The sequence below is a fragment of the Neurospora hispaniola genome (assembly GCF_033458365.1).
Source record: "Neurospora hispaniola strain FGSC 10403 chromosome Unknown B0T23scaffold_4, whole genome shotgun sequence".
Taxonomy (NCBI): domain Eukaryota; kingdom Fungi; phylum Ascomycota; class Sordariomycetes; order Sordariales; family Sordariaceae; genus Neurospora; species Neurospora hispaniola.
In genome coordinates, this window is record NW_026944409.1 from 1827837 (window position 1) to 1841161 (window position 13325).

Here is a 13325-nt window from a genome sequence, read left to right on the forward strand (position 1 = left end):
TCCTTATTAATAATTACTTTTATTTACCTATTATAATTGTAAATATTCGACGTATATATAAGTTATAAAGCAAGGTTATTAATCTAAATCTTCTCCCCTTCCGCCTTATATTTAGGATAATCGAATGGCTTATCGATTTTATAGTACTTATTTATATACTTTAAAAAACTACTTCTTATATAGAATAATTGGCCGTATTTTAAATAAGGAGCGGATTTAAACTTAGTAATTATAGCTGTTAATTTGGATTTAATAATAAATTTAGTAAAGAAATCGGGAATATTAATTAAATTATATACTCTTTCGATATAATTACTCCACTCTAATGCCCTTTCGATTCTATATTTTTTCTTTCCTTACTACTAATATTCGGAGTATAAGAAAGGTTTAAAAGTCTTTGTAGTAAAATAGACGCTCCAATAGTATTTATTAAAATTATTTCGACGAATAAAATTTTATTAGTAGAGAAGATATATAGAGAGTATAGAAGTTGCTTCCTTATATTTAGAAGCTATTTACTTTATTTTCCGAGTAATACCTTCTACTTCTCCGTACTTATTATTAAAATACGTAAGAAGTATTTTTAATACTATAAAATGCTTTTAGGTAGAAGTAGTTTAGTTAGGACTATTATTATTCGAATTTAGAAAAGCTATTTTTGTAGTAGTATTGGAAATTGGATTTTTAGGGTTTAAGTATCGATTGATAATTATTATTATAAATAAATTAGGACCGAAAGAATATTTAAAAGGATTTGGAAGGGGGGTTAATATATTTTTAATTAATAAACTATAGGTTCTAAGGGAATTAACTTTAGTAAAGTAGTTTTTTCGAACCCGTTTAATAGTTAAATTTAATAATACCATTTATAGATTTCTAATTTTTATAGTAAATTACTTTACTTCTCTATTATCTATAGAAAATTTAAGTTCTTCCTAGAAGTGACAATACTATATATAAAATATTTTTATATCCTTACAATTTTCAAATATTTTTAATATAGTGGCTATCGGATAAAGCGGTACTTTATCATCCCTACGTAAGGATACGGAAACTAATAATTTAAATAGTTTAGAATCGTTTTAAAATATATTATTAAAAATATATAATATTAAATCGTATAGAATATACTTCGTTTAGTAAGAAATTTCGAATATTTTTATATTATAGTTTAGAATATAATTTCAAATAGCGGATATAAGGGAACCTTATATAAAAATTATTAGCAAAATAATAAGAGAAATAAGTAAAAGTTTTTTATTATTAATTTTATTTTTATTACCGATTTATAATATATAGGGGCGGAGATTATTTCTATTCCCCGCTACTAATTATATCCGGTTCCAAAATTCTAGAAATTTATAGTACTTTAAAGGAAAGATAGGCTTTTCCTATATTCTATCCTTTTACCTAAATTCAATACAATTAACATCTTCCAAATTTAAACGCTAAAGTAATTCGTCGAAGGACGAAAACTCTATTTCGAAGGCATTATTATATAGAGCTTAAATAGCTACAAACGTAACTAAACAAATAAATTAATATAGTACTATAGTAGTAGAAAAGGTTACCTTAGAAAAGTATTAATTTAAATTAACGGTTAAAAATAAGAATACATATACATCTACCCCCTTATTAATTTTATTAGCCGATAGCTTATTTTAATTAATTATAATATTAGTAATAAACTTTAATTACTTTATATCTAGGTCGCAAATAATAAATAGTTTAACTTATTAATAAAGTATATTCTTATAAATACTAGGCCGAAAGCTAATATTTCCTATAAATACTAATATATAAAAGGTAAAATAATATTTAGAATTATAGGGTATATCGACTATACATTCCTATAAAGTACTAAGAATAAGCAGAATATTATTTATAGTAACTTTAATTTTCTCAAATATTTATTTATATAAGAGTTTACACTCTTTTATAAAATTTAATTAAATCTACTATAAGAAGAAAATATTAATACACAATATTAATATAAGTAAGGAGGGAATTTACTTAGATAACCTCTCTACGGGCCTTCCTATAGTTATTAAATAATATCCATTATTTAGAATTTTCGTTTAAATCTTTATTCGAATTTTAATCCCTTCTCTTCGCAAATACTATAATATTAGTTTAAACTACTATATACTTCTATAAAGTAATAATAATTACTATTAACTAAACTCTTTTTACTTACTCCTATTCTTAGGTCCCATTTATATATAAACGCTTATATATTATATAGTATATATAGTCGGCTAGAAAGGTCTTACAAAAAGTAATAGACTTTTTCTTATTTCGGCACATACTAAACTAAATTTTATTAGCCTCTTTTAGTATAAATTATAATATATTTATAATAAATTTAAAAAGTATTAATATATAATATTAAAGAAAATAATAAAATAATAAGATATATACCTATTTTATAAATACTACGCATATTTTCGCTTAATTTTAATCTTTTTATAAAGCGAATATTTATATATTATTACCGTAAATTTATTAACGTTAATAAATACTCTTCTTTTCTATTCTTCAATATCGGGTACAATCAATAGTATCGACGGTTTTTATAGCTCTATCTCTTCCGTATTATATATAGATAGAGGAGTACGGTCGGTACCGTAGGACTTAAATAATACCTTCTACAACTATATATTTTAAAGGAGAAATCAATAAAAAAACTCGGAAGGAAGGTTTTATACGAAAACCAATATAACCTTCGCAATATAGGGGCCGTAATTTATACGGTAGAATTAATTAGGAAGAATAGATATATAATAAATATAATTAGAATAAAGTTTATTTATTTAGTTCAGCCGGAAATCCGAGGGTAAGGATGCAATTTATATTTTAAGGCCTATTTAACTCGCTTAAAGCGATATACGTACGGAGAAAATATTCACCAAAGCCAACCACACCTCCCACTTCTAAATAAATAATAGGGGTAAATAGTAAGGGTAAGCACCTTATTATACTTATATAGTATATACCTAGCCTACTCTGCTGGGCTTGGCGTAAATAGAACGGTATATTCGATGGCGAAGGTAATAAAAATAGTTATAAGGAACGGTAGCGGCGTTTTTAACTAAATCATCCAAACCCCTATAAAAACCTCCTCCCATAGACATGCTTCCGATTAGTAGCTTATCTATGGGAGAGCGGACGGGATCCCGAGTTTTCTACCATCTATGGTCGTATGTGGTAGTATTGTGTTGGAGTGGGCATTATGAAGCACAAAGGAAACACCATTAGTAGAGAGTTTTAAGTCTGAAAATGTTCGCCATCCACGGAGACCCCTATCCACGAGAGGTTATCATCATACGAGTAGCTACAGCCATGCCATGTAAGCACATATCTTTAATTTCATTGTAATTAAACTTGCTCGCCTGCTCAAATCAATCAGTCATAACCAAGGCAGTCCTTCTATGTAAAAGGGTCAAGCATAGTTTGGTTGCCTTAACAATCCCCTCCACATCTCGTTGGTCAGTCCCCATACCCGCGCCAGCGCCTCATGGCAACCCCGAAACCTTCCAGGCCTTAACCGCCCCATCCACACCCGTGCTAACCACCGTACCTTCCTCCGTCCACGCCACCCCGTTCACGCCGTCCTTGTGCGCGTTCGGCGCGCTCGTCCTGCTCCCTGGCTTCGCCAAACTCCAAACACAAACATTCGTGTCTAGCCCGCCGCTGACGGCATGCGTGCCGGCCTCGTTCCACGCGATGCTTAGCACGCGCGCCGTGTGGGCCGACCATCGGTCGGTTTCCACTTCCCACGAGCCAGAGCCGCTGGTGCGGTAAACGACGATCTTGCCCGTTGAGTTGCCGGCCGCCAGGAACTTGCCGTCGCGAGAGAATGACAGGGTGGAGATTTGGGCGGAGGAGTTGGTAAGGACGGCGACGGGCTGGGAGGAGAGAGTCCCGTCAGAGCTGGAGAGCGAGTGGATGCGGACTGTGTTACCGTCGCCGCCTACGGCAATCACGGAGGCGTCCGTGGGGGAGGCGGCGATGGCAGTGGGGGTGAAGGTGGTCGGGAGCTCGGAGATGAAGTCGGGGCCCTGGTAGACTTGGATGCCGGTGTGGGCGGCCACGACGACGAACTTGCCGTCGCTGGTGGTGGCGACGCCCTTGGGCTGGGCGGAAAGCTTGGTGGATAAGCCGGTGAAGGTGTTGGCAGACACGTCGACGGAGCGCAGAGTGTCGTCCCAGCCGACGCTGTAGACGGTGCCGCCTGAGGGGGAGAGGGAGAACTGGGTCACTTGGTTGGAATGCGACTGGCCGTCGACAACGGTTCCGGTGCCCGCGGCGAGGTCCCAGCTCAGGACGCGGCCCTCAAAGCTACCCGTCAGAAGAGCCTTACCGTCGGGGCTGGCGCCGAGGGCGGTGATGTTCTTGTTGTGGCCTTGAACAACGCGGATCGGTTTGGGATTGCCGGGAACCAGGTAGTTGAGGTCCCCATTGAGATTGAGGCTGATAATGAGCCCGTCGGTACGGCCATGCGGCCAGACTACGCCAACTTGCTGGTCCGGGATGCTGACGCTGCCCTCAGGCCCGAACCGCCAGGTTTCGGTGTTCTTGCCCGACTCGGCATCCCATACGCGAACAGTTTGGTCGGCGCTGGAGGTGACGAAATGCTTCGAGTCGGAAGCCCAGCTGATGCCATAGATACCGCCCGTGTGGACACCCTCGCCGATCGCCTTGGTCGGCGCGCCCGTCTTTCCATCGTACAGCTGGATCTTTCTGTCGGCACCGACCGTGACCAATGTTGCACCGTCTGGGCTGAACGTCGTGCCGGTAACGAATCCCTTGTGCTCCGAGGCCTTATCGGCGAACTTGAAGGGTGCGCCGTGGAGGAAACACATGGATCCATCGTCCGACACTGTAGCCGCTCGCAATGGCCGCTGCTGCCTTATGCTGACGGCATTGACAACCTTGCTGTGGCCCGTAACCTCACCAACACTGTTGCCGCTGTCAGCGGTGAAAGCATGGCCAAATCGCTCGCGGCCATCACCAACGGCAATCACACGCTGTGAGTCGCCGTCCCAGGCAATATCGTTGATGCGGCCGGAAATGATAGAGTATTCGCCCTTGGTGTTCTCGGCACCGACAGCGTCCCAGACGCGCACCTTGCCCGAGACATCACCAGAAGCAACCCAGAAGCCTGATGGCGAGAAGCGGGCAACGGTAGTAGTGGTTGTATGGCCAGTATACTGGAGGGACTTGGATGGCTCGTCGATGGTGCGAACGAAGATGGATTTGCCGGACTGCGGGGTTTCAAGGATGTGTCTCGGTAAGCTCGAGTGTACTTTGGCTGGCGATGGTATTGCTGGCGGTGAAGAAGACTTACAGCGTAGACTATGCGCTCGCCCTTGGGATCGCAAGAGAGCTGGGTGGCCTGACCCCGGGTCGTGGCGGGCGCAGCGGCCAAGATCTTGTCGATTTCGATGGGCATATCGTTCTCCTTGACTCTTTTGTCTGTTGCTTCGTAGATAGCTTGGGGACGCGAGAGTAAGTGATCGGCGAGTTGGCGTTTGCTTATTATACGCAGTAGGGGGCCAAGGTATCAACCCAGCTGGGGGGAGCTCGTAACAAGGGGGAGCTGTTCCAAGGTGTCAGATCGGTGTCAGCTAGATGGAGCCCATTGGAGCCTGGACGATGATGCAGTGGGACGCGCGGCGGAGAACCTACCTACAGAGGTACATGGACAGTGGGGTTGGCGTTGCGGGGTAGCGTTGCCGCCAAAGCAGCAGTAGTGTACACTGCAGCGAGCAAGCAGGAACAGAATGGACAGAAGCGCTCCTTCCACGTTCCCCGTCGGTTTGGATAGATCATGTCTCTGGCTGGAAGATGACGACTAAAATCATACTCAGTCCCATCCTTATACATGATGTTCAGATATAATCATAAGCTGACTAAATACAATGTTTTACACGCCATGTCCGTGCAGTCACTTTACATACCTGCTTCAAATGCGGGCTCGATCTTGGCTTCGCCAAATAAGGTTGTATCGCGCCAAGGCTAACACCCACGAGTAGAAAAAGGGGTGTTTGTTGACAAGCGTCGCCATAGAAACACGCTTTCTTCCAACAGAGTTGTCTACGTACTATAAAGGACCACGGGTTTGTCCGGTGTCTCGACAGCTCGTGGCATCGTCTCGTCAAGTGATTCTCCTGCATAACGACGTTTCCTACTGTCGACCAAAGTTTGGGTCACCTTAAGATCTGAATACTTGCAGTTTGATATCATAGACGCTGGATGGGTTCGCTAGGTAATGACTCGATGGCCTGAAGATGGCATCTTCCAACAGGGACAACGATGGAAAAAGTCTACGTAGTATACTAACATCTAGACAGGAGGGAAAAAAGCAAAAAGGGAATGAGATGTTGATATTGCGAGATTCAGTTTGCTATAAAGAAAATCCAAATCCCACGGCAAGAAAAACCAGGACTAACTACTCTTCATGCTTTGCTGGATGGCCCTGGCAGCAATTGCAAAATATTCAAAAAAGAATGTTGAGACTCGGATACCGGGAGTCGAACCCGGGGCTGTTGAGAGAGCAGTCACTCCTAAGAAGTGAGAGTCAACGATGTTACCGCTACACCATACCCGATTTGGAATGGCTTCCGATTTTGATTGGAGGACTCATAAGATTGACACACTATAAGGGCCAAAATGTTAGTTCGAACGTCCATAATGTTTAAGCAATACTCCTTTCGGTCCTGGAAAACCATACACGCTGGCGCATAGGGTCGGAAGGTAATTCAAGCCCTGACGAGTATGAACCACCGTCTGTGTTGAGACTCACACACCGTTAGTGATTTATAACCCATGTCCAACATCTTCACATGAAATACCACTCTCGAGGGGCCGGAAATGATGTTGGAGGAGACGCTCAGTTAAAACTATTTCCAGTACCTCTAGGATCTCAATGTGGATTTTTCACAATTCAGAATCCCTTTACTTCACGAATCGCAGAACTCCATGCTTCCGGAGAAGGTGTTGCGTAAGGATATGGAAACTACAGTAAGCCATCGTCTTTCCAGGTAGGTATGTAGTCAAGTTGCTTTGGCAACAGCTATTAGCCTTTCGATGTGCAGGCATGCAAAAGGACCGAACATCTGAGACTCTTTGAAAAAGAACCGCAATTCAACGGGGAACAGACGAGCTTGATCCTGCCTGTCAATCTGCCTGAGGAGAAGTTTGGAAGAAGAGGATAAGGGACAAAAAGCTCAAACCGCCCAAGTCAAAGTTCGAACTGACCAGCTGCCGGCTCTGGGAATTTGTACCTCCAGCACCGCGCACCGGGCACTGGTTTCCTAGCCCAACGACGGCTTGGCCACGGAGAGGACCTGCTTAAACCCTCTGAATCCCAATCTTATGTACCCCGAGGGGAATTCGAACTGGCTGGTCATAATTGCCAGCCGCACTAGCTCCAGTTAACCCCGTTGCGTCTTAGGATATGTTCGCTCTATATCTCAGATAGCGCCGGCCATTTTTGCCAGAGGCGTCCCGAAGTTAAAGATGATCTGGTACTGAATGGCATGAGATAGGTAACGAAGACAATGTCTGCCCTAACTGGTATCGTGGTTTCTGCTGCGCTCGCTGTTGCCACGAGACGCACCCACTTGGGAAGTTGGGACAGTAAGCTATGTTGCCCCCATCAATATGCGAGTAATAAGGGACAAGTATTCGGTCAACCCTCCCGCGCCTGATAATGTCCTCGCCCGAGGCATATTCTGACGTTGGCCTCGACAAGCGTCCACGCAACCTTGACCTGGGTTACAGCATTTCAACCAGGTGACCGGTGCTCAATGAAGACACAACTGGCTTGACCGACTTCTACGTCTGGTCCTCATCGAACAGCCTGACAAATATTGCACCTTATGGAGCTAAGGTAGTGATGGGTATCGAGGGCTTCAACGTGGGTTCGAAGATGCCGAGCGAGAATGACAATTGAGTTTCGATCCTCTGTATGTCATTGCGATGGTCTTCGGAGTGTCATGCTAAAATGGTGATCGAAGGATTAAATACAACAATGGAGGGGCGATACATCGATGTGACTGTTTGAGGTAAGTGACGTTGACGGCTGTTAGCCTGGGAAGAGGACTCGGGCAGTAGTACATGTAATGCCTGAACCAAGATGTTGACTGGCAGATAGCTAGGTACCAAACACGCATCTAAATCATCAGTCCCGAAACTCTCCCTGCCGATAATGAAAACTTGTAGCTCGCGTTGGGTCCTAAGGTAATGCCGAGTCAGGTAAGTCATGAAAAAGAACTGGTCGAACTACCTGCGCCTGATACAGACGATCGTTGAGGATCCCAATGACTTTGCGTGAAGCCTTTCACAAGTTCTTGCGCAGTTCAAGCCCAAGTTCCTCCCAAAGTCCCAGGTCGTTATCTCGGCTCAGTGCACGAGCAGGGAGGCACGTGCTCCCTATCTACTTAGGAGCCAAGCAGTGCTTATCACTACACTCACGCCACCCTCCCTCGGCGTCCTGTCACCCAGCCCAAGGTTTTGGAGAACAACCCCCCGATTCCAATTTCCCCATCAAAGCGCACATGGAGAAGACGTGACGGAACAGCTGCAGAAGGCCAAACGACTTTCTTTGCGTCGACCAGGGCCCGTCTTTCAGTCCGATTGTGCCATCGTCAGCCCCATCCCACCACGCAACAAACACATTCTTTCTCGCAACAAGGTTCTCAAGGCTCTACAAAAAGGCGGTGCTGTCCCGTTCAACTAAAAGTAAGTTAAAGAGTTGGGCTTCAAGGTTCCTGGTCCAGTCCCCTCCCCATCCCTTGCTCCAGCCAGGTCCCGTCTTTTCGAAGGTCCACGGGAGCGGACCCCTCCCCACTTTTGTATTCCTTTTCCTCCACCATTGCATCGGTGACCAACAACCTGACCACCTTGGCCTCGCTCCTACAGCCCGTTGCGCCAGCCTGACCCAAACCACCACTTTTCGATCCCGCTCATTCAGGTTTCTCTCACTAACCTGCCAATTTCAGTTCCTTTACGCAACCAAGGCCTGACTGACTGTATTGCACGCGACACAATCGCGACGAGCCGCTCTCCAACCAATCATACTCGCAACATGTCGTCTGTGGTGAACGAGGGGGAGAAGCCCCAAGAGGCCGCTCAGGAGCAACAGGAGGAGCAGCAGCAGCAGCAACAGCAGCAGCAGCAGCAAGAGCAGCAGAACGCGGGAGACGATGTCAACGATGATGAGGTGCGCCAGCTCCGGCCCAAGCCCAGCGATACGATCCACCGTGTTTGCTTCCACGCGGAGTGCAGGCGCTAACACCAAGTAATCGTGAACAGGAGGAGATCTCGGCCATGAAGCGCCGTGTCGCCGAGATGGAAGAGGAGGCTGCCAAACTCCGCGAGATGCAAGCTAGTCTGGACCAACAGCATCACGAGCTCACCGAGAACAAGGAGGATATCGACAGTCGGAGCATCTTTGTCGGAAACGTCGACTATTCGGCTTCGCCTGAGGAGATCCAGGCGCACTTCCAGAGCTGCGGGTCCATCAACCGTGTCACCATCCTCCTCGACAAGTTTACCGGTCAACCCAAGGGGTACGTATCTCCTCTTCTTTCCCAGCTGATTACCCCCAAGTACATACGCTGACGGTGTCATTTATCCAATAGTTACGCGTATGTCGAATTCACCGAGCCTAGCCTAGTCGCACAAGCCCTTGTTCTCAACGAGAGTGTCTTCAAGGGCCGCAACATCAAGGTCGTCCCCAAGCGCACGAATATTCCCGGCATGTCGCGCGGCGGTCGAGGTGGTCGAGGTTCCTTCCGCGGAGGCGGTCGCGGGGGCTATTTCGGTGGACGGGGCGGTTTCCCTCCTAGGGGAGGCTACCGTGGCGGCTACCGTGGACGCGGCCGAGGAGGCTACGCTCCTTACTAGTTGTTTTTTGGTGGTGGTCTGACATACGGCACAGGATCCCGCATCCACCAGGACAATCAGAGCCGTATGCGGCCCCTCTCTGACATTCGCAGACACTACCTGGAATTGTGAAGACGGGCTCGATCTCATCTGAGCTGGTACCACTATCAGGCAACCCGGTGTACGTGTTGCATCATGATTCATGGGAACGTTTTTTTCCCTTTTGATGGCTGTAAGATTAGGATATATCAGCAGGGAAGAGGAGGACACTTGAATGGTGGAGGAAGGGAAGGGTTCGTTGTCTTGGCCTGTTTTTGCACCATGGGAGCAATGGGATTTTCAAAGTTTTCATTTTGGCTGCGCGTATCGGCAAGGCGTCAATGGGTGGGAGGGTAAAACGAAGGAAAACGCCAATTCCATATGCTCTTTTATTTCTTCTTCGTTTATTCATGTCACGTTCAATTTTTGTATTTGATATTTGGCATAAGCGCCGCCTACTACTTTTCGGTTCGACATTTGCTACGGCTATGTCTGCTCAGGGGAATCATCAGCGAAGTTGCTTAATATGGGCTGTCTGTTACCGCTAGCCATCACCACATAATGACTAGCTTTGGCACTCAACAATTCAACAATTGAAGCTATCACTTGACACTTCACTCTGCGAACATGTGCTCGAATTAGTGTAGCGATGCTACTTTATTCACACCGCTATTGTTGTTCCGACACTAAAAAGAAAGAAAGTAAAAAAAAGAGTCCACGGATCGTCAGATGCCAGGTGCCGCCGCCTTCGCCGCGAACCTACATCTCAACATTTTCCACCGAGATTGAACGACTCCAATATATAAAGGGCATACCAATGACAACTCAACAGACGCCTGCGCAAGACATCTTTGCTCCGATAAGACCGAAGGCGGGTTGTGGTGAAATTCGAAGAGGCTGGTTTTTGAGGCATAGTAGAGTGAGTAGAAGAGCTATACGCGGATTGCGCATTACCAACCTTTCAAAAGTGTCGAACGAAGGGCGCTCCACTTTTGCTGTCTCGCTTCAATGATGACAGGCACTAGTAGGTGTAGTGTACATAGTGTACATATGATGGGTATGCCTCCATGAACTCCCCATCGTCAAAAGCACCTCAACAAAAAAAAGAAACCTCGATTGAAAATCCAGAGATGCAGTAACGCCCCGCAGTTCCGTCGCACGCGAGGGGTATCAAAATGGAGATGACCGGCGTTTGTGTCAGTGATGCGCTATTGTTGGAACAGCAGCGTCTCGGTCGGCGGCAACGGGGGTACACTACATGTACTGGGATACGCTAGCGAACGCCTTTTTGCACCCCGTGCGGTGTATCGTCGTCATGGGATGTAGAGGTGCTGTGCGTTGAATTGTCAAGGTTGAGGTTTGGAGTGTTCACTTTCCTAGTGTAATCGAACTGCCTCTCGAGGTTTCTTCAAAGTTCGGTAGTGACTTGATATCTGGTAGATCTGCGCAAGATCATGATCATCCCCGATCGTTGGGCTACCTATTGGAGTTTTTGGAACAGACTGCTTCTACACTACACTACTACAATCTTGGCGTTCCCTGGAGGGACCTCGGAGCTTGGGGCGGTCGGTGGAGGTCCTTTACTAGTTACCTATGGAAAGGCATTCAGACCAACATAGCTATTCTAACTCTGTGTCGATGACTGAACCGTGATCCATGGGATATTTTCATCACAGGGCAATAACCCCCAAAAAAGGACACGGGACTATGTACACCAAGGTTGCTCTTTGTGTGCCAATGATGTTGTTGATGTTGATCTCGAGATCTGGATGCCGTGCCAAGCATAGAGTGAATGTGGCCCCCTGGGAGCCTGGGACTCGAATGACCCGACCAACTACTTAAGAGAAGAAGAAGTCAGGAAGTCCCGCACTGTGCGCACCTTCCGCTTCAGTTCTCGCTCTTTGCAGGCTTCTGCTAACTACTTAGTTCCTGGCCTAAAAGTAGCCACTCGTTAATGCGATACCTGAGCTACTAACTGAAAAATTAGGCTTTCTACACAGAGTATGCAAGGCCAGCCATACATTCTGTTAATGCTGCTGAACCATTATCTCTTGTCACCTCCCCCGGTCTCTTCACCAATGCTATCCAACTTGGACTGTCAATTTCTTGGCTTGGTTGCACCATTGCACCTTTGCAACATCGCAAGACGTCCAGGTTCCTCGGTCGTTTTCGGAATCGCTTATTACGCTTAGAACCCACTCACACTCGCATGGGTTCCGACAAGGGGGCTCTTGGACCAGGGGAAAGAAAAAAATCGAAAAAATGTCAGATGACATACGCTATATTAGCGACGCGTACTAAAATACAATATACTACTAGAATATTACGGCTATTAGAAATATAATACAATAGTACTACTATTCTACTATAGAAATTGATACAAATTTGATTACGAATAGAAGATACTTAAACTATATGATTGGCGTTGAGTACAATTAAATTACTTTAGGTTTGGTATAGTTACGGATATTATAAATTTTAATATTTATTTTTATTAAATATACGCTATATAAGTTAGCCTAATAATAGTAATAATGTATTTATATTAAAAAAATAATTATTTAAATTAATAAATACGGATACTATACGTTTAATTAATTTCTACTATAATATAAAAAACGTATTTAACTTTATATTTAATTTATTAACTATAATACGAAAATGCGTTCTATTATACTAATACAAACTATAATAATCCCTATTAGTATTAGTATTATTTTAGTTTATAATAGATCCTATGTAAGAAGATTAAGGTTTTGTTATTAATTGCGTTAATAATATTCCTATTAATAATAGTTATTTCGCTATTGATATTACTAATAATATTACTAATGATAATTATAATTAGTTTTTTGAATTCGTATTACTAAATTGGGAGGATGGTTTCGATAACGATTTTTTCGACGAGCTCCTATTCGAATATGAATTAAGAGGAGGTAATACGCTTTTTAACGAAGTGTAAATTGATGATAAAGATATATTTAATATAGTTATTAAAGATATTTAGGAGTTTGTAGAAGTTTTGGGATTTAAATACGGTATAGACTTTTATTTTTCGAATTTACTAATTCTAATAGATTTTTATTACTATAGAGCCTATTACCGTTAAGCCCATTACCGCTAAGCCCGGTACTACTAAGTTTAGTGCCGCTAAATTTAGTACTACTAAGCCCGGTGCCGCTAAGCCTAGTACCGTTAAGCCCGGTACCGTTGAGCCTAGTGCCGCTGAGTCCGGTGCTGCTGAGCCTATTACCGCTAAGCCCGTTGCCGTTGAACCTATTATTATTGAGCCCGTTACCGCTAAGCCTATTACTGCTAAGCCCGGTGCTATTGAGCCCATTATTATTGAGTTTATTACTATTAAGCCCGTTATTATTGAACCCTACGTATAA

At 44.0% G+C, this 13325-nt stretch overlaps 3 protein-coding genes and 1 non-coding gene across 4 annotated transcripts; 2 read left to right on the plus strand and 2 right to left on the minus strand.

The window, feature by feature from the left end:
* Window positions 1-3186: 3186 nt before the first annotated feature.
* B0T23DRAFT_412496 (tricorn protease domain 2-containing protein) lies at window positions 3187-5890 on the minus strand. Its single transcript, XM_062839488.1, has 3 exons — window positions 5692-5890; window positions 5351-5602; window positions 3187-5267 (listed from the first exon to the last, which is right to left on the minus strand). The coding sequence occupies exons 2-3, from the start codon at window positions 5453-5455 to the stop codon at window positions 3516-3518; spliced, it is 1857 nt and encodes a 618-aa protein (XP_062692866.1). The 5' UTR covers window positions 5456-5602; window positions 5692-5890; the 3' UTR covers window positions 3187-3515.
* A 631-nt stretch (window positions 5891-6521) lies between these two features.
* On the minus strand, window positions 6522-6613 carry B0T23DRAFT_t210. The gene has a single exon. It is a non-coding gene; the product is annotated as a tRNA-Glu (tRNA).
* A 2481-nt stretch (window positions 6614-9094) lies between these two features.
* On the plus strand, window positions 9095-9915 carry B0T23DRAFT_395769 (putative rrm-type rna binding protein; the record flags this gene model as incomplete). The annotated part of the gene is made up of 3 exons (XM_062838208.1): window positions 9095-9229; window positions 9322-9578; window positions 9651-9915. The coding sequence occupies 3 exons, from the start codon at window positions 9095-9097 to the stop codon at window positions 9913-9915; spliced, it is 657 nt and encodes a 218-aa protein (XP_062692867.1).
* A 1193-nt stretch (window positions 9916-11108) lies between these two features.
* Window positions 11109-13325, plus strand: B0T23DRAFT_428685 (uncharacterized protein; the record flags this gene model as incomplete). The annotated part of the gene is made up of 2 exons (XM_062840148.1): window positions 11109-11166; window positions 13027-13325. 2 exons carry the CDS (start codon window positions 11109-11111, stop codon window positions 13323-13325), a joined length of 357 nt encoding a protein of 118 aa, XP_062692868.1.

What these genes read in the sequence shown, in the direction of transcription:
- B0T23DRAFT_412496 (XM_062839488.1), bottom strand. Translation starts at nt 5,455, where the DNA reads ATGCCCATCGAAATCGACAAGATCTTGGCCGCTGCGCCCGCCACGACC. An exon ending in GCGAGCGCATAGTCTACGCT is followed by an intron (nt 5,268 to 5,350) that starts GTAAGTCTTCTT and finishes GAAACCCCGCAG; the next exon opens with TCCGGCAAATCCATCTTCGT.